Source organism: Pantherophis guttatus, chromosome 1, assembly GCF_059756535.1.
Source record: "Pantherophis guttatus breed Tessera chromosome 1, ASM5975653v1, whole genome shotgun sequence".
NCBI classification, from domain to species: Eukaryota; Metazoa; Chordata; class Lepidosauria; order Squamata; family Colubridae; genus Pantherophis; species Pantherophis guttatus.
Window position 1 is genome coordinate 325148139 of NC_142063.1, and position 15750 is coordinate 325163888.

Sequence of the window (15750 nt, forward strand, 5' to 3'; positions counted from 1 at the left end):
ATAATTGCCAGTCCAATTCAGATTAAACTGCCGACTGACTGCGGGAAAACATGTTGAGTCCTTTGGCCTTTAACAGCTATTTCACCTGCAGAAATCAGTAAGCAAATCTTCTTTTCATAGCCGAGAAGTCAACATTATGGCCCCACTAAAGATAGAAGATTAGATTGCTATTAAAGGCATAAGCACCAGATCAAAAGTTAGCCAGCTTATCTAGAGCTGTTTTACATTGTCTCTGGCTATCCCAAATGCACCCTTGTACTGGCAAACAAAGTGTTAATTTTTCTCGGCAACTCTTTGTGTCCACCCATTTAGAAGGCAGGACCACATCAGGTTGATCTATAAAGACTGCTGTTGGAATCAGAGCCCTAGTGAGTGCCAGGTGAGGTTCTGGTCATAACGTTCTTACATTAAGTGTTAATTGCGCAGGACGTTTACGTATGTGGAACTGGCTGCCTCTGCAAGAAGATCCTGGTGTTGGCTTTGACAGTTGGGCTGGAGGGAGCTCTCCAGCAAATACCATTTCCTTCACCATGGCTGTCATTCAGCCTGGACGATCTGGGCCTTATATGGAACTGCAGATGGGGTCAAGGCCCGACTCGGATTTTGACTCAGATTCAGACAACCCAGCTTTCAACAGCACCAAACCTGGCTCTGGTTATCCTGCCTGCTCCCAAGTGATCCACAGTGGTCACTTCATGGTGTCATGTCCTCACAGCGACTTGGTGCCCCGTCGGCGCCATCACCAGGTGGTGCCAGAAGTCCCTGATCCTCCAAGCATTGATCCCACTCTCACCCGCCTGTTTGAGTGCATGAGCCTGGCTTACAGGTGAGTCTGGGAGAGCCTCCTGCCTCCAGCCATGTTCAATTCTTTTGACAGGTGGCTTGAGAGATGACAGGTCTGCACTCTGGCCACGGAGTGTCTTTTCTCAGGAATCCCGGAAGTTCAATTAAAGCGCAGGGGTCTTTTGATCCAAGAGGGGAACAATCTCGGAACGGCATTGCAAAGGATTTGATGTAGGGGAGAGAGGATTGGATTAACTTCAGAATTGAGGTTTTAGTAGTTGAGAGTGTCAGAGATAAACCTAGCATCTCATAGTGGAGGCAAAAATATGAACCTTGTGGATTTCTTCTGTGAACCTACTCTTATTTTCATTGTCTTTTTCTTTCTTTCTGAATTGAAGTCCAGTTTTTTTTGGGGGGGGTGATTCCTTGAATTGCAGTCTCCAAGCTAGCAAAAGCATTAGGCTGTCTGTAATGATGAGCCCCGAAATCCATCCTGTGATTGCAGAATTGCAGTCTTGCAAAAATGCAGATTGTAAATCTGTTGGGGGACAACATTTAATGAACTGCAGGGAAAACCTGACTCCAGATTATCACCACTTTCCCCAGAATTTTAGTAATCTGTATGCCAATGTATTCCTCTCCCAGGTTGGGGAATCATTGTTACAGTCCCTGGAGCATCCAAAACCCCCTTATTTGCTCCAGAATCCAGATCAAAGCATTTTCTCCTGTGTTGGTCTGCCAGCTGCATCTGACCAAGTAACAAGTTTGTTCAGATATAATTTACTTTGGAACTCTATGCCACAGGATATTGTGATGTCTCATGTAAGAAGGGGAAATTTCCCTTGCTGCTTTTTAATTAACCCTCTTGCTAGTTTTACCCATTATATTAAGCCATGGTTTAAACATCATCATCATCTGCACTGCACAGTTTACATTAATAGTTAAACATACTGTAACAAACCCAAAAATTAAAATCGACATGAAATAGATAAAATAAAAGGGCAAGTCTGCTATTGTCACCTTCTGGGATATATATGTATATATTCTACTTCTCTGCCTAGCCTCTATTCTTTGTTTCTTGGAAGTCTCCTTCCATGTGCCAACTGCTTATTTTCCAACCCTAGGAATGAATGGTCAAATATTACAGTTTATTAAAGAAGATAAAGTTGGTTGGGATACCGCAATAAACTAAGCTATTTGGCTTGGTGTTGATTAAGTCTGTTGTGTGAACTGATAGTGGTTACAAAGTCTGGTTCAAGTGTGAAACACTCCTTTTCTCTCAATCCTAGGAAAGAAGGAAAAAGATAAGAGTCTTGCTATTAGAATTAGAATTATAATTTTTTGTTGGCCAAGTGTGATTGGACACACAAGGAATTTGTCTTGGTGCATATGCTCTCAGTGTACATAAAAGAAAATTCTATTGATGGAAACTCATGGGGACCTGCTTCTGCCTTTTGCAAAAGGGCTTTTGACCTCCACCCCCCACCCATAGCACCCCTTTTTCTTCTTCCCTAGGTTGAGAGGAAGAGCTATGTGCAGGAGAGGCCTTTTGATCAGAGGGAAATACATCATCAGTTATCTCTTCTTTTAACCCAAGTTCCAGCGATTTCCCAGAAAACTTTTATGGTGAAATCACCCTGCTTCCTCAGTGGCATTTTAATGGAAGTCCAGATTTTGTAATCCATTTGAATCCCTCCAGTGTATCACAAGCCCTTTCACCTTCTTTTTATCTAGGAAAGGATAACATTTTTTTTTTTTTACATTGCAGACCTGTTCTGCTGACTGCTGGCTACGAGCAGTTCGGCAGTTTGAGTCTCACTGGCTCAAGGTTGCCTCAGCCTTCCATCTTTCTGAGGTCGGTAAAATGAGGACCCAGATTATTGGGGGCAATATGCTGACTCTTTAAACTGCTTAGAAAGGGCTGTAAAGCCCTGTGAAGCGGTATATAAGTCTAAGTGCTATTGCTATTGTTATTTACTACAAGTATTAAAAGCTATTGGCTTGGAAGTCCCACAATATAGGTAAAGTCTTGTTGGAGCAGACCAGCAATTTGTTTCTCAGGAGCCAACCAGCGGCCTCTTTTAGAGCCAGCCAGATTAAAGGCAATCACTACATCTGTGGAAATGTATTCCTCACATTAATTTTGTGGTGTATGTTCTCTTTCATTTCTTCAAATTCTCCATCCAGTCAGCTTCATTGGATGATTTCTGTATCTAGTGTCTGAAACGAGGGGGGAAAAAAATCCCCAAATATTTTATCTATGCCATAGATTAATTTATACCTTTCAGATTCTCCTGACTAATTTTATCTAGGTCAGGGATCTACAACCTTAAACACTCAAGGAGCCATTTGGACCCGTTTCCCACAGAAAACACCGGGAGCCACAAAACCTGGGTGGGCGTGGCCAACTCAATGTCACTCACTTCCACCAGTCACATGACACCCCCCCAGCCATGCCTACCCGGCCGGTCATTAACGCAGAGAACTGGTTGTTAAAAAACACCAGGATCCACAAAAACCTTTTGACATCTCTCTCTCTCCCTTCCTCCCTCCCCCCCACTCTCTCTGTATCTCTCTATGTCTCTCTCTTTCCCCATCTCTCTGTATCTCTCTGTCTCTGCCCTGGCCGCCTCTCCATCCCCCGCCATCGCCCTTACCTTCTCAGGCTAGGCGAGTGACTGGGAGGGAGGGTGAGGGGTGGGGCCAGCCAATGGCGGGATCATCTGACAGGGAGCCACAGCAGAGGGCCCAAAGAGCTGCATGCGGCTTTGGAGCCGCAGGTTGCTGACACCTGATCTAGTGATAGCAAGTGGTAGAAAGGGCCATATCTATCCTTTTCCTCTAGGGTGGAGTTTGGGCCCCCTGCTAATTTTTTGTCCTTTCCCTCTCTATCTTCATTTCAATTCATGTATGTGAACCTCACCTTTGCAGTTAATAGATCATAGTTTAGTATATCGTGTTGACAACCATTTGTGGTTTGGTTTAGGCCAATTTGTGATCCTTATTCCTCTTTCTTTGAAAGAGACATTTTCATCCGCTTGCCTAAAGTTATGGCTTTGTGCTGTTCAACCTGCAAAAGTCTGCATGTGTCTTTTTTGTTTTGTTTTTTTGATGGAGAAGGTCAGAATAGTAGCATTTATTTTGTAGTAGACCCTTCTCATCAACCCACTGGCAGTTTGCGACAGCCTTAGTTGTGGGGTATTGCAGCAAAGACCTGCTTAAATGAGGCCTTTTTCTCAGCTTCCAGAGGCTGTTGGCTTCTGGACATGCTGTTCTCAAGCCTTGTTTACTTTGATCCATGGGGCGGCCCCAGTTCAGACAAATCCGGAGGTGGAAACACTGAAAGGACACCCCCTCCCCACCCGACACACACCTATGATCTCACTGCTGCCTAAGCACAATTCTTTCTGCTTTATATAGACTGTGCTCTCCGCTACTCCCACCCCTCTAAAGAAATGTCATGACAAGAATGAATATGGAGAAAAATGACTCACTTTTCATTCATACTGTAGAACTTGGGATCAGCTGGTTAAACTGTCGAGACTCACTCTTCATATAAATGGCCCAGATAGATGTCTTGCGGTTAGATCCTAGTGGTGGACAATTCTTCCTTGAGAGAGGGGGTTGTACCAGCCCTCTTAATGAAGTATTGGTTTACCCCCTCTTCGAGAAGCCATCACTAGATCTACTAAACTGGACAATTTTTATCCAGTTGCTGTTGTATGCTGCTTAGAGTTAAGCTTTTGTGAGATGGGTGGTTATAACTATGCTAAATAAATAAATACAATTAGCTTACACAGGTAGTCTTCAATTTAGGACCAGTCTCTTAATGACCATTCAAAGTTACAATGGATCTCCCCAGAGTGACTTATAACCCATTTTTGGAGTTATGATAGCTGCACAACCTCCTGTAATCGTATGATCCCATTTTGGGTTCTTATCAACAGGCTCATCTTTATACTGTTTACGGTGTCTTGCAGTCACATGACCACAATTTGCTATATTTTTTTTCTGGTTTCTGGTATTTATTTCCAGTTTCCAGCAAAAAAGCTTACTGGGGAAATTGATTTCCTTAATGACCACAAGGTCCGCTTAATGACGACTGTAAAACCAGTTGTAATGTCAAAACTGATTACATGATGCCTTGACTTACAATTGCAACAACTTACAACCAATTCCAGGGTCAGTTATGGTCATAAATCAAGGATATCTGCAGTAATTGTAGTCCTAGGAGTAACTTTATGCAGTTTTCTTAATAACCATGGTGTTCACTTAACAGTTGCCCCCAAAAGGTTGTGAAATTGGGTCAGACACATGGGTGACCCATTTTACAACTATCACAATTTATGATTATAATCTCCATTACAGTCATAAATCAAGGATTACCTGTAATATAACCGTACAATAAAAATAGAGCTACTACTCTTCAATGTGGGAGTTCCATTATGACATTGTTGCATGCATGCTGATTCTTTATTATGGTTATATAAAAATAACTTTGCAATTAAATCTGCTCCTTCACCTGTGTATTTCTTTTTCTCCATCCTGTGCTTGCATTTGCTCATTTTTCTTCCCGCAATCCTTTATTTGATGGCAGGGTCGATAGATTCTATCCTGAAAGTATTCCCAGGGGTTTGTTGCAATAACTGGCAACACCGTTGTCATGATGGTTGGATACCATCCTGGGAAGTTTTGAAACTTTGTGCTAAGAAGAAGCAAGTATAAAGGAATTAAGATATCTGGCTGGTTTATATAATTTTCTCAATGCTTTGTTCCTCAGTTCTACAATTTATTCTTAGCTTTCAGTTTCCTACACTTTGGAGAAGGCATGAATCTCTCTATCTCCCATCCATCACAATTATAAAAATTTTAGAAAATTCTGTACATATTTTCAAATATATAGCTATTATTTTGAGAGGTAGAAGCAATGCTTTATTTTGATATGAACAAAAGCTGGGATTTACAGATAGCTAGGTTTTGGGTTGGAGCCAGGTTGGTCTTCTGTATTCCTGAACTCATAATTCTCTGGTGCCATGAGCATGCAAATGCCTCATTCTAACCGAGGCCTTGGTACAGGTAATCCTTGACGTAAGATAATTGAGCCCCAAAATTCTGTTGTTAAGCAAAACATTTGTTAAATGAATTTTGCCCCATTTTATGACCTATTTTATTTATTTATTTATTTATTTATTTATTTATTATATTTCTATACCGCCTTTCTCCCGTAGGACTCAAGGCAGTGTACAGTCAAGAAAAATATAGACACACAAACATTTTACCACAATTGTTAAGTGAATCTCTGCAATTGGAAGGGACCTTGGACGCGGCCCTCCCAAGCTCCATTTTCATTGGCAGAGGTACTGTGGACTAGTCCTTCACTGTTTCCAAGGCAGCCCAGTGGCCAGATCTAAGCACCGCGTGAGCCAGATCAGGCCCTCGGGCCTTGAGTTTGATACCCCTGTTCTAGTCCAACCCTCTGCTCAGTCAGGAAACCCTACACCATTTCAGACAAATGGTTGTCCAGTCTCTTCTTAAAAACTTCCAGTGTTGGAGCATTTACAATTTCTGGAAGCAAGTTGTTCTACCGATTAAATGACAGAACAATTCATCAGTGGAACAACTTGCCTCCAGAAGTTGTGAATGTTCCAAAATTTGTTTTTAAGAAGAGATCGGACAACCATTTGTCTGAAATGGAATAGGGTTTCCTGCCTGAGCAGGAGGTTGGATTAGAACAGTGGTTCTCAACCTATGGATTGGGACCCCTTTGGGGGTCGAATGACCCTTTCACAGGGGTCGCCTAAGATCATCGGAAAACACATATTTTCAATGGCTTTAGGAATAATTTTATGGTTGGGGTCACCACAACATGAGGAACTGTATTAAAGGGTCGCGGCATTGGGAAGGTTGAGACCCACTGGATTAGAAGATCTCTAATTCCGTTATTCTATTCTATTCTAGTTGTTAAGTTAGTAACACGATTGTTAAGTGACTCTGGCTTCCCCATTGACTTTGCTTGTAAGAAGTTCGCAAAAGGTGATCACATGACCCTGGGACACTACAACAACCATACAGTAGTGGCCAAAATTGTGGAAACCTTTTGGGGAAAGTGTATTTTCTAAAACTAGCTAAAAACACCACTTTTTTTGGAGTACCATAAAATTATATATCAATGGAAAGATAATTTAATCACAAATGTAATGCAATAACTTTTATGAAGGATTTGCTATTAGAATAGCAGTTACAGTATAAAGAAGAAAAGTGAAACACGTAGAAAAAATGAGATATTCAAAAATTATCACGTCAGTTAATCCTTAGTTGGGTAACCTTTAGCATGAATTACGGCATTACAACATTTTCCCGTGGAGTGAACCAAGTCTTTTAGTTCTGCAGCTGTTATAATGTGAAACCAAGATTGAATGATTGCTTCTATTTAACTGGGTTTTATTGCTGGGTCGCTTCTGACTAACAAGTTTCTTTAGTTGGGTCGATAGATTTTCAGTTGGGTTAAGGTCTGGGCTATTCCCAGGCCATTCCAGCAGTGGAATAGGATTATCTTGAAACTCCAAAAAAAAAAAAAAAAAAAGTGGTGTTATTAGCCATCAAATCTCAAAAATACACTTTCCCCAAAAGGTTTCCACAATTTTGGCCACTACTGTAAATATGAACCAGTTGCCAAGCATCTGAGTTTTGATCACATGACGATGGGGATGCTGCAATGGTCATAAATGTGAAAAACAGTCATAAGTCACTTTTTTCAGTGCCATTGTAACTTTGAACAGGGAGTAAATCAACTGTTGTAAGTTGTTTAACCCTTCCCATTCCAGCTACTTAGAATCATAGAGTTGGGGTACAGTAATCATTGATTACTGTACCCCAACTGATGAATCATTGAATCATTCCTATTCAGTGCGGGAATCCATATGAAAAAATTGCTGATAAGCAGTGATAAGCATCCTTTATTTGATATCTCTCTGGCATTTTGGTTCCATTGATAAATGATTCTTAATGTTGTTTTTCTTTTAGATTCAACCAGAATCTTACTTCCTGTAATTTACCGTAAATCCATCATCCATCTCTTGCATTCTGGGATAGAAGAGAAAAATCTTGGCTTTCTAATGTATGACTTTATTTCAAATATTAGAAAAGTTTCATTATATTCCCATTCAGTTTTCATGATGTTGATCGTTTTCAGTTTTTTCAAGCTCTCTTCATGGGATTTACGGTCTATTCTTCTAATTATCCCTGAACCTGTTTCAGTTTGTTTAAATACGTCTGTCCTGATGAGCATTGTTTGAACATATGTTGAAATTGGACAACCATTTGTCTGAAATGGTATAAGTTCTGGGGTTGGACTAGAAGACCTCCAAGGTCCCTTCCAACTCTATTATTCTGGTATCTACTGCAGGTGTCCACTTCATTGTCATGCCATCCACATTTAAGTAGTTTGCTAATCAAATGTGATGTTCTGTCAAATGCTTTTTTGAATCAAGATATCTTATTTTGTATTGTGTAAGATGTACAGCAGTTATAGCATTCTCACGATTTACTAAGAAAATTGCCCAACAAAAATATGAGATAAGGTTAGTTTGGCACGATTTGTTCTCAGAATGTTTGCAGGTCAGGCTGTTTATAATTTATTTGAGAATCTGCCCAGATATCTATGTCAGGCTAACTGGCTGGTTGGCCTTCTTTTTTCTCTTTTGAAGATAGAGACACTCTTTGCCCAATCCTGTTTTACAAAAGCACTCAAAAATAGTATATAAAAGTTCAGACAGACTATTAGTGAGTTCTTTCAAAGCCTCAGTATGCAATTCATCTGACTCTGGAGAACTGAACTAAATAAATATTTCCTGACTATATTTCTATCTGTCTTGAAATTCAATCCTGCTCCTTCATTGTGCTTTTGACAGTTTTCTGGCAGAACAAATCATTTTTGTTTGCTTGGTTTTTGAAAGGAAATTGTAATTGTTCATTTATGAACTCCCACTTGCCTTGGGCTCCTTTTCCATTCCTTCAGATCTGTGGGACAATAAGCATCATATATAAACCATTAATAGGGTGTGGTTATTTTTATTCTGTAATTGTAATCAGTCTCCCCTAATTAACCTGGTTAAAAGATCATAGAGGAGACAAAGGTAGTCCCCAATTTACAACTGGTCATTTAGGGGCCATTGAAAATTACAGCAGGCCTCCTTAGAGCTATTTATGAGCCGGCTGCCCCACCCACCATAGTCACATGATCAGAGTTTGGTCATTTGGCAACCAGCCCACATTTACCGCCATTGGTAGCATCCATTGGTCACATGACTGCGATTCACAATGATTTTTTCCCAGGAAAAAAAATCATTGTAAATCGCAGTCATGTGACCGCGGGATGCTATCAATGGCGGTAGCCATTTACCATCATTGGTAGCATCGTGGTCACATGATTGTGATTTGTAATGATTTTTTTCCCTGGAAACTGGCATTTACTTCTGGTTTCTGGCAAAATAGCACTAGCACTAGCATTTAGGCTTATATACCACTTCATAGTGCTTTATAGCCTCTCTAAATGGTTTACAGAGTCAGCCTATTGCCCCCGACAATCTGGGTGCTCATTTTACTGACCTCGGAAGGATGGAAGGCTGAGTCAACCTTGATACAGTCAGGATCGAACTGCTGGCTGTGGGTAGAGTTAGCCTGTAATACTGCACTCTAACCATCGTGCCACCATGGAGCCGATGCTGTGGTGGTGCACGGTGGGTTTGCTTAATGACCACAGCATTTGCCTAACGATTGCCGCAAAAGAGATAATAAAACCAGGCACAGGCTGTGTAAGGACTGGCATGACTTACGACTATAGTATAGTATAGTTTATTGAATAGCCCGAAGGCCTTTTCAAACAAAACAGAAAAGAAAAAGGGAAAAAGATAAAACAGTTACAAAAATAGCAATCTAAAAATATATGATAGATGACATTAAAATTTTACAATATCAAATTTCAATAGCTAAGTTGCCAAGTCTAGATAACCCAAATAGGATAGCTCCTCTCTAACTGAGCTCATCTTCCTTACAATCAATAAAATGTTTTTTGATATAACTGGCTCGTATTGCCGTCATTCTTTTAAGGTATCGAGTGATCGCTCTTACCAGGGGAGGAGAGTCAGCCCTCAACAGAAATGCTAATTTTTGGCTTATATTCCAGTGGGGAAATTTATTTATAATTGGGGACAGATATTGTTTTCTTACTTCTTGATAGAGACTACATTCGAATATTATATGCGCCATGTCCTCCACGACGTTTACCCCACATATGCATATTCTTTTGTCATACGGGATTTTCCGATAGCGGCCGAATCTAACGTTGGTATCTAGAAGTTCGAATCTAAACTTAACAAATAACTGTCTCTCCACTGATGGCATTTCTAAATGTAAATACTTTTCCAGAGTGAAAGTTGTTTTAACTGCTGTCAGCAGTTTAAGGGAATGATTAGTTGAAAGGGTTGCCATGTCCATTTGCCCATGTATATCTTTAATCCGTTGTTTAACTTGGTTCAATGTGTCACACAACGGGAACCCTACGCCATATCGGTTCAATATTTCTGACAGCCGGGTTAGCCAGGAATACCTTTGAGGATTTGAAATCTGCTGTTCCTCTAGACATATTTTAGGGAGTCTGCTGGCATCCATCTGGGTCATTTTTAGCCAGTAGGCTACCGCCCTAGTGATATAGACTTACGACTATAATTCCGGCCTCAATTATGGTTGCAAGTCAAGGATTAGTCTTTCCTATAATTTTTTTTTCATTTATCCCTATTTGTTGAAGTTTGGTCTGGGCTCTGGGAGTGATGGGTATACTTCCATTCATGTCAGTGGGGTGGATGTGTGTCAGAATTTCATTCTGGACCGAACAATCTCACCTCATGAGAAGTGCTCTTTATTTTTTTGAGTCTTAGACCCAGTGCATATGCAGGAGTAAGATGATTTTCTGTCTAATTTTGACTGGAGGACAGAGATGTCTTAATCCAAGAAACAAGAAGCTGATGTTTGTCTGGAAGAAGATCACTCTCACTAGCTGTCATTCATGAGTCATCTTTGGCCAGCCGCCCTCTTATCTAGACAGCCTGTCATTTGGGAATGTTTTCATTCTGATTTTTACAATCTAACATTTAGATATGAGTGGTCTTATCCAAGAGATTGATAGGGCAAGTTATTATGTGTCTTCCGTTCCCTAGAGAAGAACAGAACAAAGTTCATTCTGATGAGCCTAGTCTAGTGCTACAAGAAGATTGCTTCCCTTTCCTTTCCTATCATTTAACTTGAGTTGCAGTCCTTGGCCTTCTCTCCATTCTCCCAAAGGCCTGGCTAACTTTGACAATAAGAAATTCACCCAGAGTAAGATTTCTTAGTCTTCCGAACACATGGCAATTGCTTTTCCCTAGTTACACACACTGGTCTAATTCCAAATTCATGTGTGGTACTGAATGCAATACACATCCTCTATTGCAATCTTCTATTCCATGTAAGAGAATGGCTGGTTTGCAGAACAGGCTAAAACATACTTGTGGGTTGGTTTAATAGCATGATTTAGCATGGTGAACACATCAAGCCATTGTGGTTTGTAAAAAAAAGGTTTATGGGTTTGCAAGTTGTGTGAAGCCAGTCAATCGGGTGGGAATTGTATTCAATCCATATTTAAACATCCCATGGCTTAGCATGATTTCCAAACATAGTAAGTGTTCCAGGGAGTCTAACTCTACTCCCTTTCTAAAACAGCCAAAAGAAAGGATACGAATGGAATAAACCTATTTTACTAAGGAGCAATAATAGATCATGTGAATAATTGGCTAATCTGTGGACTCCTTTGGCTCCTAGGCAGCTGGAGAGCTTTGGACAGTGGGGTGGCTAGCAAGAGACTCCTTTGCCCGATTCACCTACTTGGCAGTAGCAGAGAGTGTTTGTTCTGAACCAGGGCAAAGAGTCCAAATTCCCCAATACAGTAGCAGCTCAGAAAGGAGACTTCGCTCATTATTTCAGTCTGCTGGTGTAGGGCCTTGACTTAGCCAGGTCTTTACAAACTTTCAGAGGGCGTTTTAGGCATATTCTAGGTCAGGGGTCTCTAACCTTGGCAACTTTAAGACTTGTGGACTTTAACTCCCAGAATTCCTCAGCCAGCTTTGCTGGCTGAGGAATTCTGGGAGTTGAAGTCCACAAGTCTTAAAGTTGCCAAGGTTGGAGACCCCTGTTCTAGATGGATTCAAAGATACCCAGGTCCAAGTGATATAGGGCTTTATAGGTGGTGACCAGCACCCTGACTTGTACATGGAAATTCCAAACTGGACCAATAGGCCAATGTCTGCCTATTCTCCCATTCTTGGAATTGAAGTCAATAGAATAGAATAACAGAGTTGGAAGGGACTTTTGAGGTCTTCTAGTCCAACCCCCTGCTTAGGCAGGAAACCCTACACTACTTCAGACAAATGGTTATCTAACATCTTCTTAAAAACTTCCAGTGTTGGAGCATTCACAACTTCTGGAGGCAAGTTGTTCCACTGATTAATTGTCTTCACTATTTGGAAATTTCTCCTTAGGTTGCTTCTCTCCTTGATTAGTTTCCACCCATTGCGTCTTGTCCTGCCCTCAGGTGCTTTGGAGAAGAGCTTGACTCCCTCTTCTTTGGGGCAGCCCCTGAGATACTGACAGACTGCTATCATGTCTCCCCTGGTCCTTCTTTTCATTAAACTAGACATACCCAGTTCCTGCAACCGTTCTTCATATGTTTTAGCCTCCAGTCCCCTAATCCCCTTGGTCCACTCTTCTTAAAGTTGTCTTAAAGTAAGAAATGTTGTCTTCATGTCCTGTTGAAGATCTTAAATCTTAAAAGTAAGAAATATTGTGGTACATAGTTCAGCTCCTACAGCAGTGTGATGAAGGAATAACAAAGTTGATCCTTTATCAAATGGGCAGCTGGATACTACAGCAGCTGCAATTTCCAAGAAGTCTTCAAGTATAGTCCCAGCTAAAGAAATTACAATAATTCAAGTTTTAGATCTTCCTGTTTTTCTTTTGGTTATATCCACAGTTGAGGACAGTTCTTGCCCATCACACAAGACTGATAGCTGTATTCGCACATTATATTGACCTGGTTACTAAAATAACTCATTTTCTGGATTTGTGCAATATATTGAGGCATAAATTAACCAAAACAGTAAAAAAAAATGACAAGATTAACACTTGATTTAGAAATTATACTAAAGCAGCTCCTAGATCAGTGGTGGGTTGCCCCCGGTTCGCACCTGTAGAACCGGTAGTAAAACCGTCGGGAGGCTCCGCCCACTGACCCTGATGTCATCAAAATGCTTCTGTGCATGCTCACTTCGCTCACGCGCACGTGCGGCCCCATTGCAAACTGGTAGTAAAGGTAAGTAAAACCCACCCTTGTCCTAGATCTATAACTGACTTACTTAAGTGTATTATGCAAATATGTCCTATGTGACCGTGATCCCCTCCGCTCCAAATATGCAAACTCAGTTTCTAGCCCTGGGGGTTTCATACGGTCTTATAAAAAATGTAAATTGCCTTCAGCCACATTTCAGCCAAAAGAAAATAGATTTTATGGGATATATCAGGAGGTCAGAGGAAGACCTAACAGAGGTCTTCAACAATGTGGTATTGTGGCCAGTGGTAGGTTTCACATATTCTTACCACCGGTTCTCCCCCCGCACGTGCCCCCCGTGCATGTACCCGGCCTTCTGCATATGTGCTTTGCTCTCTCTTGTGCCTTCCACATACATGCCCAGCCTGTGCATGCACTTTGCTCTTGCGCGCACCTTCCGCGCATGCACCCAGCCTTGGAAACAGGGCTAAATAGGACAGCATTACGCGGGGCAGTCGCCGCTACTGGTTCACTCAAACTGGTATGAACCAGCTGAATACCACCTCTGATTGTACTTCAGAAAGTACTGGAGTCTTTTTCACTATAAGTGTTACACAGAGGCTGGATGGCCAACTGTAGGATGATATAGCAGTTGGATACTTGCATTGAAGTACCATGATCTTGATGATCACCAAGATCCCTTCGAATTCTTCCATTCTGTGCTTCTACTGTTGTGCAAGAAATCATCCCAATGGTGCTTGCTTCAGCCCCATCCACCATATCTCACCCTTGAGGAACATGGCCATCAACAGAGGAAAAAATTGCTTTGTCCTCTGCAGGCATTTTGTGGAGAACCATACTAGCTAGCTGGTGATTCTGCAATCCTTGGTTTCATGTACTTAGGAGACTAAAAAATGATGACAAAATTAACAACACTTTCCTTGTTCTGCTGCCATTGCGGTCCCTTGGCAGTTATCTAAGGTTTTTTGAGAACTGATGTAATCATGGCTGTTGCCAGATGAAGACTGGAGAATGGAAACATTTGACAAAAAAATGAGTATGGACTTCCTTCTGTTCACTCCCACTGCTGTGGGTTGATACAGGGGCATCTTTGGTTTTAGATTTGGGTTTTGTTTTTTTTGTTTTTTTTTTTGTTTAATTGCTTTTAACAAAAGTAGCTTTTGAACATAGGAGACACTTTAATAAACCTATAAACTGCTTTTGATTAGGGATGATTGACTGATCAGTTACTTTTAAATACAGGAAGTTTGCTCTGTTTCTGTGTGGGTGTATATATGGTTTGGTATCTTTAATTATTGTCAGAGATAGCCTGTTTGGCTATTTTATAGTTCATTTCAATAAACTGACTAAGCCTGCTGTATAAATAGTCAACACAGTTCATTTTTGTCTTTAACATATGGGAACACGGTAACTATATTTAATTAACACTGTTTTAGTCTTTAACATGTGAATCCAATGAATGAATCCCTAGCTTGACATGTTTCTTCCACCCATTTCACTTTTTGGAAGAAAGAAAGATAGCAGAAATGGTTATTGAAGGCTATTTAGAGATATAATATCCACTTTTGTTGGGGTTTTTTTCAGGAAAGAGAGGGGGAAAAAATCCCTGCAAGACAAGTACTAATCAACAGCTGGAACAACTTTTTTCAAATTGTAGCTTTTCAAATACATACTGTTGCAATATTTTCAGGATCAGACTCAATAAAGATAATAGAAGTTAAAGCTTTAAATATATTTCTTTTTAATTATGATAGGCATTCTATATTCACTGAATATTCAAGGTAGAAGCGACGAGAATGGTGAGGGTGGCTCCTTATATATACAAGGGGTGGAGCTAGGAATGGGAGTGGTAAGTTATGAATACATTAAAGTCCAAAGAATAAGTTAACCTCTGATGTTCCATATATACATTATTTACACATTGGAGAATAAGGCATTTACATCTGACAAATCCCCCTCTAAATGCCGGTTCGTTACACAACACCAATTACATTCTGATTCAGGACAATATAATACATATAATTTAGAAGTTAAATATTTGTGTTGTTTAGAAGGTAAGGGTTTTGTTAATATGTCAGCTAATTGTTCAGAAGTATCGCAATGTATTGCTTTAATGAATCCGTCTTGAGACAGTTGTCTCACATGCTTAAACTTTATATCAATATGCCTGGACCTTTGTCCAATTGCATCGGATCTGGATATTTCAATGGCCGCTTTATTGTCTTCATGCATAATAAATGGTAAGGTGGGTTTCTTCCAAACATCAGTGATCAGATCATTGAACCATACAAGGTTATTTGCAGCTTTGGACAAACAAACATATTCCGCTTCTGTAGTAGAAGTGGCTACTAGTTCTTGTTTACCAGTATACCAGTAAATTGGACAATCATTCAATAGAAAAACATAACCAGAAGTACTCTTTCTGCATGATGTATCACCAGCCCAATCTGCATCAGCATAACAAGTAATTTTTGGTTCTCTGTCATTATTGGGTTCCAACATTAAACAAAAATCTAATGTACCCTTCAGATATCTTAGAATTCTTTTGACAGCTTCCCAATGATACAAGGTTGGTTTACTAACATATCTTG

General features: G+C 40.5%; 1 protein-coding gene across 2 annotated transcripts in view; it reads left to right on the forward strand.

The window, feature by feature from the left end:
• Nucleotides 1–390: 390 nt before the first annotated feature.
• Nucleotides 391–15750, forward strand: part of MLXIPL (MLX interacting protein like) — a 61078-nt gene continuing 45718 nt past the window's right edge. Inside the window, exon 1 of one of the 2 annotated variants that reach the window (XM_034421041.3) lies at nucleotides 391–826. In XM_034421041.3, coding sequence (XP_034276932.1) covers nucleotides 438–826 — 389 coding nt within the window. In that variant the 5' untranslated portion in view covers nucleotides 391–437. The remainder of the gene's footprint in view (nucleotides 827–15750) is intronic. The other variant, XM_034421040.3, reaches the window with a different exon arrangement.